Source organism: Nestor notabilis, unplaced genomic scaffold (assembly GCF_000696875.1).
Source record: "Nestor notabilis isolate BGI_N333 unplaced genomic scaffold, ASM69687v1 scaffold12463, whole genome shotgun sequence".
Taxonomy (NCBI): Eukaryota; Metazoa; Chordata; class Aves; order Psittaciformes; family Psittacidae; genus Nestor; species Nestor notabilis.
Genome location: NW_009920681.1, coordinates 453 through 26,189, shown reverse-complemented (window position 1 = coordinate 26,189; position 25,737 = coordinate 453). Strand labels below are relative to the sequence as shown.

Here is a 25,737-nt window from a genome sequence, read left to right as displayed (position 1 = left end):
TCAGCAGTCAGATCAGATACTTGTATACTGGCCAGAGGAATGGTAGAAAAGGAACACCCATATCATCAGGGGTTAGTGTGGCTTATCATTACATGGGGTGATAAGTTTTGTTCATCATGAACAACCTTCCAGTATCTGAAGGGGGCCTACAAGGATGCTGGGACTGTAGTGGTAGGACAAGGGGTAATGGGTTTAAACTTAAACAGGGGAAGTTTAGATTAGATATGAGGAAGAAGTTCTTCACAGTGAGGGTGGTGAGGCACTGGAATGGGTTGCCCAAGGAAGTTGTGAATGCTCCAACCCTGGTGGTGTTCAAGGCCAGATTGGACAGAGCCTTGGGCGACATAGTTTAGTGTGTGGTGTCCCTGCTCATGGCAGGGGGGTTGGAACTAGATGATCTTAAGGTCCTTTCCAACCCTAACTATTCTATGATTCTATGAAGGATCTTATTCTTAGTTACTTAAATCAAAGAAATGTCTCCAGGGTATGAAGTATAACTCAAGAATATGGAAATAAGGTTATTACTAACACATGAACTATGTAATACTAATTTTAGATAATTAATTTTTTATCATTTCCTAATGTGAGAGTAAATTAACTCTGTAATTTAACTAGCTTTGCATGCATATTGGAAGCCAGAGCTGTTATGGTGGAGTGTTTTATGTGTGGTGCGAATCTAGCCTGCATCATAAAAAGAGTTTTGCCTTTGTACAACTTTAAATATAGTTTTGACAAGATACAGTGTTGTAATTTGAAAATGCTAGGTTTGGCCTCTATGATGTGGCTCAAAAGATAGGAAAAAACCTTAAGCCTGAAATTGACTATGCTTTTATATACAGGGCTTGGAGGAAAAAGCAGCCAAACGTTTGAAGCATTTGATTAATTACAATCCAGTTGTATGTAACCCACTTGTGTAAGTAGTGCTGTTGAGGTCAGGACTACTTATGTGAGGAGAATTAACACTGGAAACATAGGCAGCTTAAAGCAAGAAAAAAACCCAACTATCTTACTAAACATGAAACTGTTCTGTCAAAGCACTTCCAAAGCTATAATGTCTGCTGCTGGCGTTCCTGTTGTTGAAGGTTATCATGGAGAAGATCAATCAGATGAGTGTCTAAGGGAACATGCCAGAAGAATAGGATATCCAGTTATGATTAAAGCTGTTCGTGGAGGTGGAGGAAAGGTAAAGAAACTAATCTGTTCATCACATGGTGTAAAGTTATCATGTCTCAGTATCTGTAACGGGGTATTCTAAAAGGAATCTGAAAACAAAGAAACTGGAAAACTGCTTTTCCTTAAAATTTATTATTAATGTCCAATCTAGCACTACGAAATCTCATTTCCTTTTGTTGTGTGGTGAGGCACAAGATAAGTAGCTGATATGAATTAGAAGAGTTTTGTTTATTTCAAGGGATCTCCAGTAATTCACGTAAGCAGAAAAGTTGTTTGATGGATTTGTGTGAAATCAGATGACTTTAAATTGTTACTTTGATGGTTTCTATGACTTTTTTTTTTTTTTTTGCTAACAGTTTTAAATGTTGCCTAAATGATTAGAAATACGGTCTAAGAATTTGGTGTCAAGACACTATGTATAGTGAATTCCCTGTCTAAATCTGATTTTACTCTGAAATCTCTTGCTCTGTGTGTACAACAAGGATTTTTATTGTGTATCAAATTATTAGACATTTAGATATGCTTTTTTTTCTGTATTTTAGGGCATGAGAATTGCTCAGTCAGAAAAGGAGTTTCTGGACCAATTAGAATCAGCTAGAAGAGAAGCAAAGAAGTCTTTCAATGATGATGCAATGCTGATTGAGAAATTCATAGATAATCCAAGGTGAGAAATAGATGTTTTAATATAAACACTGTAATGTTTCTTCTCATGTTAAAAAAAAACCAACAAAACAGCAAAAAAGAGCAAAGAAGTACCACAGAGCTGGTTGTTCCTCCACTGTGAGATGGGGAGGAGAATCAGAAAAAGGTAAAACTCATGGGTTAAGATAAGAACAGTTTAATAATTGAAATGAAACAAAGTAAAATATAATAATACTAATGATGATAATAGCAGCAATAATGTTAGTAATGTCAAGGAGAGAGAGGAATAAAAAAAGAAACACAAGTGATACACAATACAGTAGCTCACCACCGATGTCCACCCTGTCCCAGAGCAGTGATCAGTAGCTTCCAGCCAGCTCACCCCAGTTTTTATACTGAGCATGACGATCTATGGTGTGGAATATCCCCTTGGCAAATTTGGGTCAGCTGTCCTGGCTGTGCTTCCTCCTGGCTTCTTGTGCATCTCCTTACTGGCAGAGCATGAGAGACTGGAAAGTCCTTGACTTAGGGTGAGCACTGCTTAGCAACAACTAAAACATCAGTGTGTTATCATCAACATTATTCTCATAGTACAGACAAAATACAGCACTGTACCAGCTAGTAGGAAGAAAATGAACTCCATCCCAGCCAAAATGAGGATGCTTGTTTATTCTATGATGTTTCACAGCAGTAGCTGGCATTTAGAATTCTGTTTCATTTAGGACATTGAGGAAGTCTAAAACAATTAAAATCCTGCATATCAGCAGCCACATTTCTGCATATTTGGTTATCTGAGAGCAGACACTTAAACTTATGAAGTCCTATTGAAGTATACAGGACTGTGTACAAGTTCAAAGTCTGTTTGGGTGAAGTCAGTCTCAGGATTGGTGCTTTACTGAAATTCATTGAAACATTTATTATTATGAAACAGGCATGTTGAAGTCCAAGTATTTGGTGACCAGCATGGCAACGCAGTGTACTTGTTTGAAAGAGACTGCAGTGTGCAAAGGAGACATCAGAAGATCATCGAAGAGGCACCAGGGGTAAGCAGAAAGTTCTTACAGGAGCTACATATTTTTAAGGTAATTGCTAACCCTCATCAAATTTATTTAGCAGGTAGTAATTTATTTCTAAATCTCAGTACCTGTTTTAATTTTGCTGCAGAAAATGTTCTAAATGAAAAAAAATTGATTCTTGGGGGAAAAATATGTAGATTTCATTGATAAGGATTTCACTACAGTTACTAAATACTGCAAAATAGTCATGCATAGTAGGTTTAATATTACCAAAATTCACAATAATTTATAATATTTTGTATTATTATTAATTTACAGCCAGGAATTAATGCTGAAGTTCGAAAGAGACTTGGAGAAGCTGCTGTCAAAGCAGCTAAAGCAGTTAATTATGTGGGAGCAGGTAAGTCTGTGAAGGTATGACTGCTCCAGAGGTATTCTTTTAACTTAGCAAGACTTTAAGACTCAAGGCAAATAGCATCTGGTTGTTTTGGAGTATGATACACATCCCCCAGGTTTTTTTTTTTGAGGCTTAAGCAAGTAATCACATAGTTAAATATGATGCAGTTACAAATTTAAATTTGCATACCTGGTCTGAGCTAAGACCAGTGACAGCTGAAGAATAGAAGGAAAAGATTTCAGAACAGATAATCAACTAGATTGTTGTTGGAAAGTGAGCATTATGAATGTCAGTAAGTTTGATTAGAGCAAGGGAAAAATAATTTCTCATTCATCAGACAAAGAAAAATACTTTATATTCAAACAGTAAAGCCTTTAAGAGAAAAACACAGCTCGCTGTCTGTGAAGTTCACACTATTTCCCAAATGAAAAATAACCTAATAACCTACTAAAATTATTTGTGACTTTTTCTCACTATTTTCCTTGGATTTTTTTTTTTTTTTTTTTAAATAATTGCATGCCTTATATATAAACACAATAATTTAAAGAGTTTTGATGCACTTTTTACAGCTCATAACAAAATGAATCTCTTCTTGTAGAGGAGGAGCATAGAATAGTTAGGGTTGGAAAAGACCTTAAGATCATATAGTTCCAACTCCCCTGCCATGGGCAGGGACACCTCACACTAGACCATGTCACCCAAGGCTCCATCCAGCCTGGCCTTAAGCACTGCCAGGGATGGAGCATTTATTCCTTTTTTGGGCAACCTGTTTCAGTGCCTCACCACCCTCACAGTAAAGAACTTCTTCCTTATAGCTAACCTGAACTTCCCTAGTTTAAGTTTGAAACTGTTAAGCACAGGATGTGTAAATGTGCAAGGAAACAACACTTCTGTTTTCAGATTTCAATTGTGTGACCCTTTAAGATAATTTATATAGAATTTAATGGAACTCATGGTATCTGATCTAGAAATAATAGTCTTGTCCTGACATAAATCAGGTATGTTAAGTATCCATTCTGAAGAAGTCTTGTTTTAAAGTGCCTTTTTATTACTTCAGGAACCGTGGAATTTATTATGGACTCCCAACATAATTTTTACTTCATGGAGATGAATACCAGACTGCAAGTAGAGCACCCGGTTACGGAGATGATCACTGGAACAGACTTGGTGGAATGGCAACTTAGGGTGAGTGTTAATTGATTTTTTACATGTAGAATTCCTCCTGTCCGGTGAATAATGCTCCTTGATATTGCCTATGAGAGACCAAGTAGGTTTTCAGAGCCACATCCTTTATAGCTAATAGGGTAGAGTTTCGTTTGCTCTGAAGGAACATCTATTACTATATCTGTAGAGCATTGTATAGATGCTCCGAATTCCAACAAAATCTTCTTCCAGTTGTGTAAAGAAAAAACATTTTTAAAAATTATATTTAGAGAGGTTATTGAGAATGTGGAAAGTGGGAGGAAGTAAGGTCCTGATCTTTCCCTTGCCATGCTGAAATTTTTTGGAAACTCTAGTTCAAGTGTGTCTCTGGCCCAAAAATCATTCTTTGATGAGCCTGTAGGAGGAAAAAACCTTCATGAAAACACATGCCTGGTGTTATGCCAGTATAGTCACATTCTAAAATAAATGTATAGTTGTGTGGACTGGAAGCAGGCTATTTCCTCACACACCCAATTTGCAGAGAGATTACCCATGTATTCAGATGATAACAGGAAGTTTTGGACCTTGGGGAACTGGAAACGAAAAACAGTTTTTGTTAGATAAATTAAAAAGTGAGGACAGCAGTACACATTGAGCTTAAGTAGGTGGCAGGGAGGGGAGTGTTTATGTAACCAGAAAGAAAACTAAAATGGCAAATGCTTTTGCAAAAAGGAGGAACTTCTGGCTTCCTGATGTGGAAATGGAAATAGAGCATTGAGTTGGAAAGAGATGGTGCTGTTGGCCCGTGGCTTAATGAGTCAATAGATGAAAAATGTCTGTCAGTTCTTGGAGAGATTATTTTTGTGAATCTGTATAGTACTATTCTTTCTTTGACAACTAAGTTACATTCTGCTGTCTCTGCTGAAATCTGTAGTTTGGTGGCAGAATGCAGAGTATGGAAAACCCCTGACACTTAAAAGATGAATTGTTGCTATTTTTCAGTAGGAAATTGTATTTTCCCATGTAGATGAAAACTGTGTAGCTTCCTGGTAAAGTCTCTTCTGTGCTTAATTACAGCAGGCTTCTTGTTACTATTTTGTCCCTAAAATTTTGTCCCTATTTTTTCAAAGTGGTGTGTTGCTGGTGTTTGTTGGTATTCCCATATTTGTAATGTGAATTCCTTTGAGTAATAAAATGATGCTTCCTTCCCCATTAAAGGTTCTTAAATTGTTAGTAATTCCTTTTAAAGAAACATTCCCTGAAATATACTGGTCCACCAGTATACAGAAGAATCAACAGTGTATGCCAGTAGTGCTGGCTGCCAGTAATCCATTTTATCATCTGTTCTTGGAGCAATTTTTCTCTAATAAAATCTTGTCTTAGTTGACCAGGCTTTAACTTAAGCATTTAATTATTTTTGGACATAACTAGTAGGAAAAACCCCCACTATTTTTCCATTGTGTTTTAGATGTGTGAAATATTAGGAGGTAAAATTACACAATAATAATTCAAAATCCTTTGATTGGTGACTCCCAGACAAAAGGAAGAAGTAATTTCAGAACTAACTTTTTATAACATACCACTTTTTTCTCCTTGTGCATCTTGAATGTGTTTTCTAGATATTCATGTTTAGAAGAAAGATATTTATTATTTTGTACATTGGCATTCCAGAATATTGATCCCACGTTAAAGAAAAAACCTGTTGTTTTCAGGTTGCAGCAGGAGAGAAGATTCCCCTAATGCAGGAAGAGATTCTGCTCCGGGGCCATGCATTTGAAGCTAGAATATATGCTGAAGACCCTAATAATAACTTTATGCCAGGGGCTGGGCCACTGTTGCACTTATCCACCCCGCCATCAGATAATTTTACCAGGATAGAAACTGGAGTTAGACAAGGTAAAAACGAAGGCAGTGGTGTAATCAGAAATATTTTGCATCAAAAGCTTGTCTTCTGAAGCATGTCCCTCTTTGACCTAAATAAGTTTGTCTATCAGGGTGTTGTTACAAAGACAAATCTCTACAGAATTATTCTTCCTTGTCATTGTCCATGTACTTTTGGTCAATCACTGAATATTTTATTTACCTCTTTACTTGCTTACCTGTATCCAAATTATTGTCCATTGGATCATGCTGATTGTATACTCATCACAATTTATCAATCCTGCATTCTGACTGCAACAACGAAAACTGAGTTTGAGTAATGTTACCTCTTCAAAAGTCTATACTGCAGTTGTCCTTGGAATTGAAATGCCAGGCCACATCATTAAAGATTCATATTCTTTAAGGACACAGAGAAATGTGGCCATCAATTGTGTCAGAGTTTAATGCCATATGGTGTGCAGCACTATGCATTACCAACTTTCAGAAATACTTGGGTTAGTCTTACAGCATTTTTTAAATATATTTTAGGTGATGAGGTTTCTGTTCATTATGATCCAATGATTGCAAAGCTAGTTGTTTGGGCTGAGGATCGTCAAGCAGCACTGAGAAAGTTGCGATACAGTTTGCATCAGTATAATGTAAGTAGAAGGAACCCAGTATGATTTCAGATCTTGAGCTAACTTTGTGAACATATTAAACAAACAAGATGTGGATAAAATACTACAGTAAACAAAAAATGGTTTCTAAAAGGAAGCCTTCTTTGCCACTACCATTTCAGATTTATTATTTGTTTGCAGAAACTGTGTTTTTTCCTAATTTGCAGTTGGTGGAGGCAGTAGAGATAAGTGTGAAGTCCAGTTTGACATAGATTTTGCTTAAGTTTGTGGTATTTTCAGGTGGATGATGCAGCTGGGACTTCATAGAAGAGTAAAGCTAAATAGCAACATTTTCAATTGCAGTGTGAGCTTTCTGAACCTAAAGGAATTTGTAGCTGGAATTTGTGTCGGATGATGTTTGCTTGTAACTTCTAATTTATAAAAAAACTAAGTTTTTAAACTACACATGTGATAAAGAAATAGAGAATTTTTAATGCTGTTAGTTCTTTTTAAGAAGTGGTCCCTTTCTCCCCTATTAAAAACTACAGGTGTGTATCTATTTTCAAAAGAGGAATTCAGGAGGTTTGATTTGAGGTGAGACCGAATATTATTTGTGCAGAATTAATTTACACTTTTAAATGAAAAACAAACATGGCTGAGGTACTGAAAATGTTTGGCCCACTGTTGTTTTAGCTAAAAGACTAGTGCAAGTGAAAGAGATGGGAGGGGGAAAAAAAAAATCCATTGGGTGTTTTGTGGGTTCTTCCCCCCCCAAATTTTCTTAGTAGTTCTGTCAATAAATATTACAGCACAATACAGCTGATTTCAGTGATTTCTCTAAAATATTTATATTTTCATGTTGTTTGGATAGTTATTTTGCAGTACAGGAAATGGATAGTATCTAGTAAGTTTATAAAAGCCACTGTTCCCATTTGTTACTCTTAGAAGATCAAATAAGGAATATTTCAAACTATTACAACTTATTTTTAGTAAGAGGCACTTTTCATACTAGGAATCTTCTTTTAAATACACAGAGCATGATTTTCTGAAACAGTAGCATGTTGGCGTTTGGTGGGGTTTTTTGGTTTTTTTTTGTTTGGGGTTTTTTTTTTTTCCCCCTCTCTGAATAACCTCCCGTTGTCGTTGCTGGAAAACTTTCTTCGACTTCACAGTGGACAAAGGTAGCATTTTAAAAATAGTGCTTTTGAGAAAGTATTCATATTGGGATTTTTTAAATTTAGGTTTTCTTTTTAAAAGCAATGTTTTCATTGGTAATAAAACAGACTGGTTGAATTCATTACATTTTATTGATAAGCTTTGTGTTTTGATAGTGCTATCTGAAGAAAGATTGATCATCTATTCATAAGTTAAGTAGAAATCTATATACTCATACCTAATTTCATTTCAATTTGGCGGTATGTTTCTTTTTCTTTACAGATTGTAGGATTAAGCACTAATATTGATTTTTTACTGAGGCTGTCAGGACACCCACAGTTTGAGGCTGGAAATGTGCACACTAATTTCATTCCTCAACACCATGATGAACTATTTCCAACCAAAAAGGCAACCCCACATGAAGTTATGTGTCAGGCAGCTCTAGGACTCATACTGAAAGAGAAAATGCTAACCGAAGCTTTTAGAGATCAGTCAAATGGTAAGGATCATTCTCTTTTATTTTACCTGTGACTGGGTGAGACAGTGCTGTGAGCTCATGTGCAATTATTTAATTTGTGTGCTCCCTTTTTGTCTTACTTTGTGCCTGTTCAGTATTCTGCATTCTGGTGTCTATCAGATATTTACACAGACAGCAAACTATAACTCTTGTTAAGGGACAGATACTGAATCTATCAGCACTGTAATGTACAGACTTCTTCCCACAGCACTTCAGATAGGCACTATCTGAAAGACCTTGGGATGCATAATTAGTGTCACTGTGTATTCTTTGTTCTTTACAGGCATAAACAGTGAGCATCTGTCACTATTATTTCTACAGTTGGCCCAAGGTCTCCAGAGATAAAATTGACCCTGCCAGAACTGGGAGAGGCAACAGGGTTTAATGGAATGAACTGGACATTCTTGAGTTCTGACACTGTTAATGGCTATACCAGTTGGGCATGTGATTGCTTTTAAAAAAGACTTCATATAAATCTAAGACGCACTGCCAAAAACCTTGTTAATTTTCTTTCCTCCTCCACTTTAACTATCCTGGAAACATGGGAGAGTGGGATTGGAAAGATTCGCATACACTATTCCTTTGCTTTAAGAGATGATGAGCTAATCAAGCAATAGCTGTATATCTGATCCACCCTCAAAAACACCAAGTAGTAGAAAACCCCTCTGTCTTCCCAGGCAATTTGCTGGCCATGTTTGACTGCTCTTACAGCTGGAACCTTCACCTAAAGGTCAATCTGACCCAGCTGTGCTGCAGTTGAATTCCCATGTTGCTTTCCTGTTCAAGGGTCTCTTCATGGAAAACAGTAAATATCCTTCTTAGTGAGTGCTATTAGGGTCATGTTTCTGTAGGTTACACAGAATCAGTTTATTCATTGTTGAAGCTTTAGTCACTAAAGCTTCAGTCACTAGACTGTCACTATTACAGTGGTTCCTCAATCTTTAATGTGCAATATAATTATCTAAGTATGATGGTACTAATAGTAGGACAGTGATTTTTGTGGTGTAAATTGCTAAAGTACAAATAAAGTAATGTAACTATGTATTTTGTGTTTTAGATAAATTCTCGCCGTTTGCATCCAGCACTGGTAGGAGGCTAAATATATGTCATACTAGAAAACTGTCTCTGCTGGATAGGGAAAACAGTAAGTTAATAAAGGGTGTGGAGGGAGAGGAGATACTTGATGGATAAAATTATTTCAACTGGTGCTTGGAAATTCAGGCTAACCAACAGCAAATATAAGCAGTATGAGTTTTAAGCAGTTTCAGCTTGGAATTCACAGAACTTAATGCTTAATCCACCACACTGCTAGATCTTGAGGAAATACGAACCAAATTCAAACAACACAACTAATGTTTATCATTGAAATGAATGAGGTTGAGATTTTTCAGACATGAGTGCCATTGACTTCTTTTTTTTTTTTTAACTTCATTTTGGTATGAAAGTGCTCAGCACATTTTCCCATCAAAACCTGCTTTCTGTCCATATAACTTCATACAGATTTCAGAGCATGACTTCAGGTGTTCATCTTTGAAAAACAAATTGTCTAGAATTCAGTGTGTACAAAGCTAATCTGAAAATACTTGTTCTTAGTATTGGTAGGTCTTTCTTTTTATCAAGAAAGATAGACTCAATATTGTGTATATGTCATTATTCTCTAGGTCCTATAGTCAAATCTTCTCACATGCACTTTTTTTTTTTAATTGAACAGCTGTGGAAGTAGCTGTAACTTACAATCAAGAAGGGTCATACAACATGCAGGTACAAGTCCCATTTCCTCCCCACCCCCCACCCCCGATATTTCCTTAGGTAAAAGAAGAAAGTTTCTTGTAAAATTCTCTTGATATTAGCCATTACTGAAGTTCCTTGGTAATTACTGATATAGGATATTGGTTTGCTTGCAGCTGTATTATTTTGGTCTGAAATTATCTTTGCTAGATTGGCATGGAAGTGCTATTAAAATCCTTCCAAAAAGAAGGCTAAGAAAAGCGTTTGGTTTTCCAGTGTCTAAAGATCACTCTTTGCTTTCCTCTTCCTTAAATTTGTCTTTCTAAAACATTGAGAGTTAGGTTTAAATCTGCATTTAAAAAGGCTTTTTTTCCACAGAACTCCTGCTTTATTCTGTGCATGAGATAGCTCTCCTGTGGGATAAATAAATCTGTAAGATAACACGTGTTTTATTTTGAAGACGGAAATCGGAAAGTAATTACCAAATGAGATAAGGAATGAGACTAGTAAATCTTGTTAAATGATTGAATGATGCCACATAGAATTGGCTTCTTTCTCTATCTATGCTATTAGAGATCCTATAGGATACCACTTAAGATGCTTTAAACACAGATATTTGTGTGTGTGCCTGTATGATAGCCTCCAGTTTTGTGGCTTATGGGGGTTGTGTTTTGCTGAGTATGGAATATCCTTCTTGCATCATTTGGCACCCAGAATGAATGTATGCTCAATAATGCAGTCTCTCTGTAGTTCAGCTTCTTGTTTCCAATATTCAGAAAAGGGGAATTATGAGAATAAGGCAGTATTTATGAACTGCTTAGACTGTACAGAGAAGAGCATACCAGAAAAATAGTGAGAAAATTATTATGCTTTCATGTGTATATCCACATGTTGGGTAACTCCAACCCTTATTTCTACTGATACAAGTATTGAGATAACCCACATCCCTCAAGTAATACCCACATGATTTTGAGTGTTATTGATTACATATGTAATGCAGGAGAGCTTTTACGCTTTAAGCATCTCTCATAAGTAATGTCAGTGAAAAGTAAAAAGAGGCTGGAAGGAACATAGAGTGAGGCCCTTTCGGCGAGGGGAAGGGCAACAGAGGAGAATGTAGACTCTCGGAAGAAAGAAGAATGGGTGTTGAGATGGAAATGGAGAGAAGCTGGAGATAAGGGATGGAGAAACAGAATCAGGAGCTGATAATGAAGAGGACACTGTCTTTAGAGTGCTATAAAACCTGTCTGGAGACCAAGCAACTAGAGCAGACTGGTTGGTCTGGTCCAACTGGGCCATGGAATTGGCAAGCCCTCACAGTGCTGACCAGGGCCTTGCCCTAATTTGCACCCCTACTCAGGATACTGATTGAGCGAATTTCCCCCCCCACATCAGGGATCAATATCAGATCAACAGTATCCTTTTGATGCATGTTATAAAGTCTTTATTCAGTGGAAAAATAGTATGGGACTATATAAATGAAGACTCAACTTGAAACATCCTGAAAGACCAGCAAGTCTCTGATTTTTTTGCTCAGTGATGTTAGAAATAAAATTATCAGTTAAATGTAATGCACTTAAGTTCATATTCTTACTGTCTTTGTATTTTGAAGTTGTGTCAGAGGTGCAATTTCCATTGACATAGATGGAAGGGTTGCCTACCAATAAATGGCCTTTCCATTTGGTATTTCTTTTGCAGTTTTGATGTCTAATTGACACGGTTTCCATTACTGCTCTCCACTACTCCTTTGTGGGCTTACTGAATAGGTCACAGTTTCTGTATTACAAGCTTCCAAGACTGAGAAAGTTGCCTATCTTTTGGAAAGCATTGTGTAATCTTATGATGTCAGCTGAATAGCGTGGATTTTTCAGCTTGAAGAAGTCAATATGGTAGTACACATTAAGTATCATCGCTAAATGAAATACTCTGATTTTTGCTGTTGTTTTTTTCTGAGAGATAGCATACCTTTGTATTTTGAATGCTATTGCATAGTTTATGATAAAAATTGTCATGGGAGAGCATGTTAGCTAATCTTCGGAGCTGATTGCATTGAATATGGAATACAGTCTGTTAACAGAAAGATAAGAGATACGTAAGATAATTCTGGAATTTGAAAAAAAAATCAAATCTTTAAAATCTATGAAGAATCACATTATGAGTGTATACTATAAATACTAACTTTTGGTTTATTGTTCATGAAGGATTAGCTTTTGTCCTTATAAAAGCATTTAACTTTCAGATTCAAGATAAAACTTTCTTGATTTCTGGAGAGATCTTCAGTGAAGGTGATTCAGTTTACTTGAGGTCTTCAGTAAATGGAACAGTGTGTAAGTCCAAATTGGTCATTTTGGACAACACAATTTATCTCTTCTTTCCGGTAAAGTTCCTTTCTCTATTATTTCAAGTATAAAATTTCAGAGCTTAATCCATGTAAATGAACAATATAAATTGCAAGAGAATGTGAAAGAGAATCATAACTTCAAGTTTTTATGTTGGCCCATAATGTTTAGATACATGTTGGATTTATAGCTATAGTTAGAAGTTAGTTGCTTATGGTCAGTGAGTAAGAATATCAGTTACATTTAGAAAGATAAAATGTAATTAGTTGAATCAGAGTTGCAAATGATGGCTTGGGAGGGGGAAGCACAATATCAAAATGTTTTAGTTTCTAAGTCTGTTAGACTTAAGAAGTAGCAGTTACTTTAAAATGATAGTTATTTGGATGTGCTTGTAACTGATATTTTATTTCAGTTACATTTCTAAAATTACAAGGAAAAAATTTATATTGGTCTGAGGAAGGGTAACTTCAGCTAATATTAAAAAATTTGAATTATGAGTTACCATAGCATTATTTGTATTGCATGAATAATGGCATTTGAAAGAAGAGGTACCCTAATTTATATTATTAGGCTTGTAATTTTTCATTTGCAGTTAAAAAGCTGGCAGGCCCTTAAAGGAACTCAATACAAATGTAATATAAATAAGTAAATTATTAGGTATTAATTTCAATAATTAACCTCTAGCTCTGAGCTCCTTAAGACTTCCAGCAGAATGCATTGAGAACTTTGCTGCTTCAGTGATGAAGACAAAATAATTCATGCTGGAATGGCAAAGGTCAGTTTTCCTGTAGTATCAGAGTGGAGTGGAGTCTGGGATGGAGGCATCTAGAAGAAATCACAGGAGTTCTAGGGTATGGGCAGGATGTGTGGGAGAATGAGTCTTTGGGAAACTCTGGGTAGCAAGTCTGAGAGGAATTGGGGAATTTTCAATAATGGTGAGAATTTCTCACTAAACTAGCACTGAATCCACTTTATTGTAAATTGTGAAACACTCATTGGCAGTGCTTGGCAATGAAGATGCCAATGTCTTTCTTAATTGTTGCATCAACCTGCCTTTGCACATTTTCTAGAAACTTTTATGCTGTTGCTGTGTTAATAGGGAAGGTGTGGGTTTGGTACATAGGTCCATGTGGAGCCTCTTTTTCACTGGGGTAGTTCCTTCCTTGCTGATCCTTAGCAGCTGCAGCCATGGCTTTTGAGGACTTGGATACTGGTGAAGTAGTAAGCATACTGACAGTGCTTTTGCTGCTCTGACTCCACACGTCTTCCACCCTGAACAGTTAACTCATTTCCCTAAAGCTAGATCTGTACTTTTCCTGCATGTCAGCATATGCACTAGTAGTATTATTTTACGTTGTTAACTTACATGTCATTGATTTTATTTCTGTAGGAAGGTAGTGCTCAGATTGGCGTTCCTGTACCCAAGTACTTATCTGCAGTGAGTTCAGTGGGAATGCAAAGTGGTGCTGTAGCGCCCATGACAGGCACAGTTGAAAAGGTAATTATAATAATATGGGTAGGACATGAATTCTCCAATATATGTACAAGTCTACTCTTCCAGAAATGGTAATTGCTTCTGTACTGCAGGAGCGAGAGGATCAGGACCAGAAATGTCAGTGCTATGTGACTTCTCCCAATTGGAAAATGCCCTGTTTACTTTGAGTTTTCAGCAGCCACCCAAAAGTTTTATAGGCTTCTAGTCTTCTTTTTCTAGAGCTCTGGAAAGTCTGAATATTTAACTAACCCTACTGTTTGAATTATTTCTTCTTCATCTTAATTTCTTTTTAAGGCAAAGTTCCCCAAGAGTTACAGGCTCTTTGATCCATTATGTCTAACCAAAAGAGTGAGATGTGAGATGCACTTGCAAAAAAAGAAATAGAAATGCCTTTTTTGCTAAGCTATGTGGTTTGCTGCTTCTGTTTCTATTCTTGTTTCTTTAGCCTAGCAAATCTTGTGTATTTCTCTGCACATTGACAAAGTTTCAACAGAAAAAACATTTCCAGGAGAGTTTAGAGTTAGGAGAATTCTGCTAGTGATAAAAAGGCATGAACCCTTTCAGAGAGGGTGGACTACACTGAACATGGATCTCTCACATATAAAATCTGTAGAAGAAGTAGGTGGCTCCTGCAATCTTCTTTATGGATTTTCTTTTAAAGACTTAAAGGACTCCAGGAAAAGGTTCTCCACTTTCTCCCTCAAAATAGAAGCTCATAAACCCCAAAAAGGTGGAATGTACATTGTCTTTTTTTAGTGTTTTTTCTTTAATGCATAAGTTGCTTCCTGGTCATTCTGTTGGCTGTTACTGAACCTATTTCTATAGCTTCTGACTTCCCTTGAGTATTATCTAGAGAACTTGGATACCCAACTCAACAGTAATAAAGATATGAGTCTATTTTGCAAAACTACAGTCATTCAGTAGACTCTGCTAGCCAAAGTAAGCTGATGATGTTTAATGGTAGAGATATGCATGATTTCTTCCCAATTTTCTCTGGAATTGTAGGTGTTCGTGAAAGCAGGGGATAAGGTTCAGACTGGAGACCCTCTGATGGTTATGATAGCTATGAAAATGGAGGTAAGTGAGATGTAAAAGGTTCTAATCACTGAGAAAATTCTGGTCAGAATTTAATCGTTTTTGGTTGCATTACTGAAGTATGGTGCAGTAGCTTGCAGATGTCGGTATCACTTCATATGCTGTAAAGCAAGCGTTGTCTCCTAGATTTTAGAGGATTATATTTGCTGTTATTAACAAATGATGATTATATAATCCATGGTACTCTGCAGATGTTTTAATGTTCATTTGGTTAGTTTTCTCAATCCTTTTCTCCCCCTCCCTCCTTTCACTTTCCTAGCAGAAAATTGTCTGGGTGTATCTCTTGCTCACTGCTTGTGATAGAAGCATATGTAATGGCTGCAGCTACTTTATACAGAAATGTAGCTAACAGTGACCTTGTAAATACGCATAGGACTTTTGTTTATAATATTTTTATTGTTGTTTACATGAAGTTTTACCAAGAGTACACTAAAGATACTTCGTAATTGCCCATGTGACATTCAGTGGACTAGCATTTTGGCCATTACATATTGTCAAACTGCTTGACTGGCTCAGGTTATTTGAACTAATAGTTTTTGTAGCCTGTACTGGTTTGGTTCAGTTATTAGTTTATCTTAAATTTCAGTTTGTGGTAGCAGAATTAATGTTGTTGAGAAAATTTGCCTTTCCCTTACCATGCCCTTTTATAAGTGACACTAAAATGGCATGAAATACAATTGTGCACTAAAAAAAATTACACCTGAATTTTTTTGCATTTGGATGCTAAATTTTTGTGCCTTTCCAGATGATATCTCAGACTGACATTACCTGAGTCATCTTTTTTTCCAGTGCTATTGAAATAAAAAATGTTAAATTGAAGAAGCAAATTATTAGTTAAATTAATCCTTGCTTAAATGTGAGGATTTAGTATCTAATATTTAATGTTTGATATTAGATAACCCTATGTAGAAAACTACCAAGAAATAAAACTTTGGTGGAAAACTAACCTGATACCAATCCCCAAATTGGTGTACTTGTTATTGTATGTAAACATTCTATTCCTTTACTGTCACTAGTAGTTGCATTTGCATTTCATCTGGATTTTGCCACGTATCTGTTCAGTTAAGACCCTTCCTGGCCAGCAAACAAAAATATCTTTAGTAATTTGCAGATTCCTCTTAAGGGAACAAATCTACCATATGATTAACATTTTGGATTAAAACTGAATTACCTCTGATTGACATTTATTATAATAACAAAAAATGCTACAGAAGTAAATAACATTCAGCTGTTCATGCTTCAAAATATAACATTATATAGTATTTTCATCCCCAGGATACTGATGAGAAAATAAAACTTGAAAAAGGACTAGGGTAACTTTTTTTTTTTTTTTTTTTTTTTTAAAAGTTTAAAATAAATATACATGTCAGATGAAGAAATTGCATTCTCTTTTAATTGCACCAAAGAGTAATATTAGCATTTGCTGGGTGTGTGTGTACAAAGTACTCTGCTTGTTCACTATTGATCTGTTTCTATGCAGCATACCATAAGGGCTCCAAAGGCAGGAGTGATAAAAAAGATTAATTTCCAAGAAGGTGCCCAGGCCAACAGACATGCTCCGCTAGTTGAATTCATGGATGAAGAGGCTGAAACAAAATGAAGTTCAAGGAAGGTGCATTTTATTTTTTCTACTTTGGTGATTTTATCTCAGAAGGAGATTTATTCATATTTTCAGCAGTTTTGTATAATAGATTGGGGAATTGGCTTCCTCAGCACATTCTGCATAGTTTGACAGTAAATTATGGTGACGTCACTGAAACTTGGATATCACTGTACTGTAATCATATATATAACTTGTGGACCTATGTGACTTGTTCAGTGGTTATGTTTGCCTGTGAAAAGGCATTACACTGGAAGATGTGGAATTCTTACAGTATGGGAGAGGTTAGTTAGGACTGTAAGTTACACACAGCAGGGGTCTTCTGCCTATTTTTTCATTCACAGCTGCCTTTTTTTGCCTGAGATGTGACAGCACTGATTTCAAGAAAATCTGAAAGGTGACAATTTTTTTATGAATTAATTTCTCTGGAAAAATTTCTGTTTGTGACTTACATTTTTGCCTGAATAGAGAATTCGGGATTGTTCCTTAGCCCAGGATCCTTCTTCAGTCGTTTTTGGTGCATCTTTTTTCCTGTTTACCTCAATGAGTAGTGAAAATTTTAATTTCAAAAATATACTTGAAATATCTGATAGAAAGCATTTTTCAAATACATATTAGCATTTGCTACACTAATCAAAGTTGGAACATTTGCTTTCCAAAAAGTATCACTTGATCTTCAAACATGAAGTAGGAGCATAGAAAAATTATAATCTTATTTAATACGTAAGGGGTACATAGGGTGCCAAAATACTGACTTCAAAATCCTTATTACTTTTCCCATATTGTTTATGTTTTAGTATATTACTTAGTATATTTTGTATCTATCTGCAGTGTTGCAGAAGGGAAAACCTGTAGGTTATTGGTAGGATATGCAAAGAAAATACTTCTCAGACAGTATCCTGATCATTTGCTGTAAATGTAACTTCTTTTGAAAAGCGCCTCAAAGAAACAGGAAAAGGGAAAGAAAAAATGTTTTAATTGTTGCAAAATCTTTTCACCTTTTTAGTTAAGTTCTGCTTGTCATATGAACTTTTGATATACTAATTTAAGACAATAGTATGATTGATACTGCAGAAAGGAACACACAGATGCTACAGTGATCCCAAACTTGTAGTTACATCTCTGCAAATGGATTCTTATTCTTACATGAAAACTCCTTTTTTAATCAATATACATCATAGGCAGTTCTCTGATCTGATGCTGTAACTGTGCAGCCTTGCCTGCAATGCAGACAAAAATTGTAAAACTAATGTCTCTGGATGGTCTGCATATTAAAAGCATACTGTAATACTTTTCAATTTTCCTTGTAATCCAATGGCCATCTGACAAAAAAATTATGAGTGATCATCTTGCAGAATATTGCCACAGTGATTTTTTTATTTACTGCCAAATAAAAATTAAGCTTATCTTTGAATGTTTATTTTCATTTTTCTACATTTTGTTCTTTCCTTGGTTGCTTATGTTTATGCATGTGAGGGTTTTAAGGAGCTGTTTGTCAGATATCATACGATGACAGACCACAATCTGCAGATTGCATTTAGGCGGCAGTAATCCAGACAGTTGTAATAGGTTTCACTGCAGGTAAGTTTAGTGACTTGCTTTATCTAAAAATGGAATCTACATACAGGAATGTGAACTCAGTCCTGAGGAGATGCTGCAGCTGGGCTTTTTTTATTATTTTTTTTTTTCCATTTCTGCTTGTCACTGCTGTGTTACCAGACCTCTTTGCTACGCTGAATCTGTAGCAAAACATTGAAACTCCTAGCATGAGGTTCTCTGTCAGTAAGTCTTCACTGCTTCCTTCAGCCAGCCAGTGAAACAAGAATCTCACAAAATGTCCTCCCTTAGGAATGGAGACAAATAATTTTCCCAGTTTTAATTTTTCTTCACTTCTGACAATTAGCAGGTTTGGGTTGTTTTTTTTTTTCCCCCCCCTTTGTAAGCTTTCACTGAGATTGATTTTTCAAGTAGTGAAGGCTTTGTTTATTTCAGCATAAAATCTCTTGCAGAAGTAACTGTTCGAATTTGCACAGTTCAAATGTTTTGCAACAATGTGATTTAACTGAACTTAGAGATAACAAAGAATGATTAAAGGTAGGTTGTTCCTGTAACCCAGAATTTTAATTTACAGAATATTCAGAAATTTTCTGCTTATTACAGATAAATCCTTGTGTTATAAATGTGAGTTGATAAGAGCCATGTGATACTAACATAGCTGTAACTAAACAGTTGTCTGTAGAACAGTTAGTGATACATTAAGGAAGAAAAAAATTGGTAATTGTTTAAAATGCAGTATTTTAGTATTCAAGCTAAAAGGATAATCTCTGCCAGTTGTTCGTTAATACACCTTTTTCAAATAGTGCTGTAGTTCTGATACTAGAGTAACAAATGTTATAGAAACAAGGAATCTGAACTGATTCTAATGGTAATGATCAACTCTTGCTGCTGGAAGTGAAAGGGGACCAAGTCATGGGATATGTAGTTCAGCCACAATTGATAGCCTACAGGAAAGAACGAGGGCATTAGTGTTCCAGACTGGCTTTTGTGAGACGGGATCAGAGTGTAACACTTGGTGAGCTTACTGGTCAGCTGGTTATATCAGGTACAGAACATTCTGCTTGGCAGCATGGATGTTATCTTACCAAAAGGACATGCCTCCATAAACTTCAGTTTCCACCTGTGGGATCTCCATCTCTCTTGCACTCTTCAGCTGCTGTGAATTACTATAGCTTATACCCCGTGGAGATCTGTGGTGTGGAGCCTGAATTCATGCTGGATCAGTGATTAGGGCACAGGAAGAGGAAAGCAGGTCTGCGCTCTTATTTCAGCCACTGACTCACCATGACTTCAGACAAGTCATTTAATAGATACTTGCCTGTGTTTTGTCCTATTTAATAAGGTTGATGTTAATCAAAACACTGCAAAATTTGTGGACACAGTGATTTATAAATACTTATTTTCCATGCCTGCTGGTAAAACTGTAGTTTTAGATGTAGACTATTTTTACTTGTAAGGTTATTTTTAACCTTTTATACAGTAAATACCTATACCAATGAATTATAAAACCTGAAAGTTTCCAATGTGTATTGAGTCCTTTGTTTTAATGGTTATACTACTAGTTACCAGAAAATCCTACTTTCTGTCTTCAGGATTAAAAAATTAATACTTGAGTGTTTAGGCAGGACCATTAAAACTCAGTCAGTTGAGGGTGGGGTGTTGATCTGAGCATACTACCTTTTCTTCTTTTTTTTTTTTTTTTATTGAAGAGACTTGTACCTATTTTAATGGGCTTATCAACCAGCACACATCATTAATTTATGTTGATTATTGTTCTGTTCAGTGAGATCAGGAATTATCTGACTGTGTTCTATCTGTTCTGGTTGTAAAAAGCCCAGCATTCTGTGTGAATGTGTTTATGGAACAGTCAATGGCAATGGATTAAGGTCTGAACTTGCAGCTTTTACACAAGGTTATGTTCTCAACAGATACTCTAACTGCTATGATTGCTTCACAGGTAAATGCCACTTAGTATCTTTATGATACTGGGGCATAGCCCTCTGCATAAGAATTCCATTTGGAAAGTAATACACATTACTGAATGTCATATTAAAAAAAAAAAGGCAGAAATTCAGAATTGACATCTTCACATTTATTATTATGCGAACTGATGTGGATCTCTTAGAACCCAGGTTCTTTTCTTTCAAAAGTAATGCAGTAAATGTAATGATATAATTTGATGTTAGCTTAAAATCTGTTGATTATACAGTGAATCCATGTTAAAATAAACATGGATATTATGGTTGAATACCCCAAATTTTTATCATAGCAGTAATAAGCAAGTAAAATGCCTGTCTAGAGTCCTACTGGATTTTGAAATTCTAACAGTAGCTGGATTTTAGCTTTCATCTGTGTCCTGGTTTCAGCTGGGATAAGAGTTTTTTCAGCTGGGATAAGAGTTTATTTTCTTCCTAGAAACTAGTACAATGCTGTGTTTTGGCTTTACTATGAGAATAATGTTGATAACACAGCAATGTTTTAGTTGTTGCTATAAAGTGCTTACCCTGATCAAGGACTTTTCAGTCTCCCATGCTCTGTCAGTCAGTGAGGAGGGACAGAAGAAGCTAGAAACATGTGCACCCAGGACAGCTGATCTGAATGAGCCAAATGGCTATTCCATACCATAGATTGTCATGCTCATAGAAACTGGGGGCAGTTGGCAGGGAGGCACTGATGACTGCTTGGGGACTGGCTGCACATTGGTCAGCAGGTGGTGAGCAATTGTACTGTGTATCACTTGTGTTCCATGGGTTTTCTGTCTCCTTTTTGTTGTTATTTCAATTATCAAACTCTTCTTATCTCAACCCACAGGTTTTACTTTTTTTTCTGATTCTCCTCCCCATTCCAACTGGGTAGGGTGTGAGCAAGCAAATGCTGGCTGGGGTTAAACCAGGACAATCTGTTTTCAGTATAAACAGTTTGGTGCCAAAAAGTTGCTTTCGAAATGGTAATTGGTCTCTGTGAATGGCAGCCAGTATACTCACTTAACATCTTCCCCTTACCCTACTTCTTAACCTACTAGAACCAATAAAGCTCCAAAGACTGCCTGGTGAAAACAACTGCTGCCAAGAGCTGCATCCCTCTTTTGCTTTTCTGCAAAGAGACATCTTACTCTGGGCTGTACTGTTTTCTCACTCACCAGTGTGCTATGGCACACATGGAAGCACTCAGTGATAAACACTGGAACGGTAACTGCAGGCAAGAACCCCATGTGTGTTTTGTGTCCTGTGCTGAGCAGCTCAGAAACATAAGACATAGCTCCTGCTCTATAGTTATAAAATGATACCAAGTGTGTACTAGAATGAACCAGTTTAAAACCGGAACTGTTACGTACAGATGTGCTTAATGCATATTCTCCTTGAAGTTTGCCCACTGTACTGATGTTGGTAGCTAGTCATAGGCATGGATGTTTCAATTTGCCACTCAGAAAATTAATATTGGCGGGGCTTTGTAGACGTGTTCCCCAAAACCATTTTGCTGTTATGACAATGTGAGGAGTGGAAACAGCTAGATGTGTGTGACAGGTATGACAGGACGTAAGAGCCCTCTTATTACCCTTGCTTTGTATGTCTGCATTAGTCTCGCAGACTGCTTATCTCAAGACAAAAGGCTCTGCTTCCCATACATGTAACTTAAATCACTGTTTCATACATTAACAGCAGAATGTGTTCTGAATTAGGATAGCTTATTTTTATTAAGTTAAGCAATTAAAGATGGCACATACAGAAAATTAATGTGATAGGGATATAGTGTGTTTCAGTCTCCTAGATTCTTGAAATTGCACATAATTCTTTTTTATGAATGGAAAGCTGCTTATAGTTCAAAGGTATAGATTTAATCATGAAGTCATAGGTATGATGGGTTCATAGCTTGGGAAATTTTGAATCATTCTGTTTACAAAGATCATACCTTATTTACAACAGTTGTGAACTAAGGAAATGTCAGCTAGCTAGCTAGTTCAATTTTTTTACCCCTCTCATTTCTTAATTCATATTACTTAAAATGCTTTAATTTTAGTATATTTATCTCAGTACTTCTGATGAATTAAAAAAAAAAAACAAAAAAACAACAAACCCAAACCAAACAAAAAAATCCCCAAGAAAACAACAATAAAAAAACCCCAAAACCAAACAAAAAACCCAAACTAACACAACCAAGAGGAGTCTTGCAGCCTGTTGCCCTATAGTTGTCCTGGACAGTCTCAGTTTTTTCAGGCCTGCCAGGGTACATACTTATATGCATGAGAAATTTCCAGACTTTCTTAGACTCCCTGAACTGACTTTTCTTCCTTTGTCACATAAACCTGTCCTGCTTCTTCCCAGAGACACTGTCATGTAGAACGGTGCCATGGACTGGGCGTAGTAAGGTGTTAGCCTCTTGTGTAATGCATGAAGGATGAAAAACAGTAGGTGAACACCCTTCCCTGCAATCTATTAACAATCTTCAGGTATTGGTGATGTGCCAGTTTTCAGGTTAAATTGCTTGGATACCTACAGGAGTTCTTGGACTGTTTATTTCCTCTGTGCTTATTTCAATGTGGGAAAAAATAGAGGCCGATATAGACATTTCAACCGTATCAGCTGAACAGTGGATAGGAACAGAACATTGCGCCTGTACCTGTGGATGCTAAGGAATTTCATGAGTTTAGAGTGGCATTAAAACTCCCTTGTACAGAATAGTTCATGGACTTTGTTCTTTTAGTTAAACATGGAGTCAGTGTTTGCAGGCAAAGGGCCATAGTTATAACCACTTTACAGCTATTCCCATCAGCGTAAGATGAATTGGTGGTTTCACTTTCTAGAGCAGAAAGTAGCTGACAAAAAGATGTGGGGGTTAGAAAGACATTTCTAGGCCAGTCTGTTCCAGGTTACTCTTATCCTTCATGAAGCTTGGGGCTTCTTCCTCAGAAAGTGCTCTAACTGGAAGTTTTCAGCAAGGGCATTACATTAAATGGATTCTGCATTGACTTAACCTGAGACTTTCTTCTCTACCTGCTATAGGAGAGAGCTCAAGTCAGTGTAAAAGATATCAATTATATATTCAGAACTATGCATTTAACACACTTGGATTTATAAAATCACTGACTGGTTCTTCTAGGGTTCATATGAAATGATAAGACATCAATGGATCTCACAAAGCAAAGCAAGCATGTCAGCACTACCATAAACTAAACAAGTCATTATGTTACTGTGGTCACAGTGATTATGCTGCATGCAGATTGCACAATGAATAGTATTTCCTCCTAGTCTGTAACGCTGAACATGTGTCATGTTTACAAATAGCAGAGTTGTTTATCACTGGTCTGACTCAGTATGCCATCCTGGATGGAGTTGTACAAAAGTTAAAAAGCCAAATTTAGACAATCTACTCTGAACACATACACATACACTTTTTGGCAGCCTCATGGTGCCTCTTGCTTTATAAAGCGTCTCTCTCTGCTCAGAAATTGTGAAATTCAGATGGCACACACGTCACTCAAGTGCAGATCTGCATCTGCAGATGTACAGCTTGCCAGTAGGCATATGGACACGAGTGGAATTGGGGCCATCTGACTGTGTCCTGAAGCATCTGCTGTGCAGGATACGCCTACTGCAGTGTGCCATGTATAGAGAAGATAACTCAGGCAGTCTAATCAAACTGGCTCAGGCTGAGGCACCAGGTAGCCTAGCTGTGGTAGTAAAGAGCTCTGGGTAGGGTAACTTACATTTCATATGGCAATTCAGACATACCCATGGAAGCACTGTGGAAAACAAGACAGAAGAGCATACTGTAGCTCCCAGTCAAATCAGTAACAGTAGATTAAAAATTTAAATGGCAGTAGAAAGCCACTCATTTTCTCGTGTACAGATTCACCTTGTAACTGAAATTAAAAAACCAAACCAACTCCAAAATCAAAAAACCTCCACAAAACAAAAAACCAAAATCCAGCCAACAACAAAACACTAGCATGCACAATAGGAATGGCATTAATCTCCATTTCACATTTTGTTTCATTTACATTTCACTGAATTTACATTTACTTATTTACTTTTATCTGCCCTGCTAAGAAGCTCCTGCAAAGCAGTTAAATATGATTTTTTGTACTTTATACAATGAGAATTCATAATGTGGAATAATTTAGTAAGTTAGAGAGATCAAATCTCAAGTCAGTCAAAGTTGGAAGCAGAGCTCAAATATCCTGACTCCCAGAAAAAAAAAGATGGTACAGCAGGAACAATTTCTGACCATTAAAATATTGAGAATAACTTCCACCAGACCTGCAGCTAATTTAAACACTACTAATTAGTAACCCAGGCCAACGATGAAAATAATAGATTGAACTAAAAGTTGTAGCAATGCTGAATTTTTCAAGGAATGTTTTTAAGCATAAGTTGAATGCATAAAACCAGTTCTACCTCTTTAATTGGGTCCTAAACAAGAAAAAGTTCAAGCTATGCTTAGTACTTTATTGAGTGAACAAAAGAAGCAAAATGAAAAAGATTTTTTTCAACAATCTTTGAAGTTAACATAATGTTATGTACAATTTGTTAAAAAAGTAAAACTAACCACAGTGCATCCCCAGACACACACTCAAAAAAAAACCCAGCAGAGCCAGCGCTACAGAAAACCAGGAAGATTCACAGATACTAGGGAAAAACAAGCCACTTAGAATTCCTGTCTCTGTCCTGAGGAATCCACTGCAATCACAGGTAATGTCTCAGATTATTGTTACATGTCACAATAATTCTCCAGAAGGTCTAAATGGTTTCTTCGGATTGTAGGAGGGCTGTCACAGCACATTATAGGGATGGGAATTAGTTAACTCAGTGAAACAGATTTTCAGGTTTGGCTTTGTCTCCTGTGCCGTGGTTCACATGGACTGGGCCAATGCGCACAGTTCATGGCTGTTTACGTTGGCCATTTTGCAGCCATCCTCGATTACAAAACCATGCTTTTCAGTAGGATTCAAGGTATCCAGGCAACTAGCGTCTCTCAGGATAGCTGAATTCACACATATTACCATATACTTACTATGAAGACAACTCTTAATTTTGCCGTTTCAGAACACCAGCAAAACTGGACACTCCACAGGTCAGGCCTGATTCTCCTCTCCAAATAGTACTTTAACTCCTCACACTCCTGTCTAAGCTTAGCTCTGATTTTCAGTGAAATAAGTGACAAGCGATTCAGCCCTTTTCTTTAAAAAACATAAACCCTGGACATCAATCATGAAGAATGGTTTTCTAAAGTCTTAATTTCTTTCACGTGTGTGCAATCATACCAGTCATGTAATATAAATACAGAAGGTTACTTTAATAGCTCCCAGCTCAGCAGGAGATGAGACAACAAGAATGAAATCTCAAACCTTTGTCCTTCACAACTAGCAGTTTGCCACCACCGTGAGTTTTATCAGCAAATACTCT

The 25,737-nt window shown here is 36.6% G+C and overlaps 1 protein-coding gene across 1 annotated transcript in view; it reads left to right on the top strand.

Annotated features, from left to right (window-relative positions):
- The window catches only part of MCCC1 (methylcrotonoyl-CoA carboxylase 1 (alpha)), a gene marked incomplete at its 5' end in the record, with an annotated part of 18,268 nt that extends 1,283 nt beyond the window's left edge, over positions 1 to 16,985 (top strand). Inside the window, 14 exons of the mRNA XM_010010800.1 lie at positions 1,036 to 1,183; positions 1,716 to 1,837; positions 2,747 to 2,858; positions 3,150 to 3,231; positions 4,286 to 4,413; positions 6,084 to 6,267; positions 6,781 to 6,890; positions 8,286 to 8,502; positions 9,578 to 9,664; positions 10,232 to 10,281; positions 12,488 to 12,625; positions 13,978 to 14,085; positions 15,088 to 15,159; positions 16,658 to 16,985. Of these exons, the coding sequence (XP_010009102.1) occupies positions 1,036 to 1,183; positions 1,716 to 1,837; positions 2,747 to 2,858; positions 3,150 to 3,231; positions 4,286 to 4,413; positions 6,084 to 6,267; positions 6,781 to 6,890; positions 8,286 to 8,502; positions 9,578 to 9,664; positions 10,232 to 10,281; positions 12,488 to 12,625; positions 13,978 to 14,085; positions 15,088 to 15,159; positions 16,658 to 16,777 (1,678 nt within the window). The remainder of the gene's footprint in view (positions 1 to 1,035; positions 1,184 to 1,715; positions 1,838 to 2,746; positions 2,859 to 3,149; positions 3,232 to 4,285; positions 4,414 to 6,083; positions 6,268 to 6,780; positions 6,891 to 8,285; positions 8,503 to 9,577; positions 9,665 to 10,231; positions 10,282 to 12,487; positions 12,626 to 13,977; positions 14,086 to 15,087; positions 15,160 to 16,657) is intronic.
- Between the last annotated feature and the right edge of the window lie 8,752 nt (positions 16,986 to 25,737).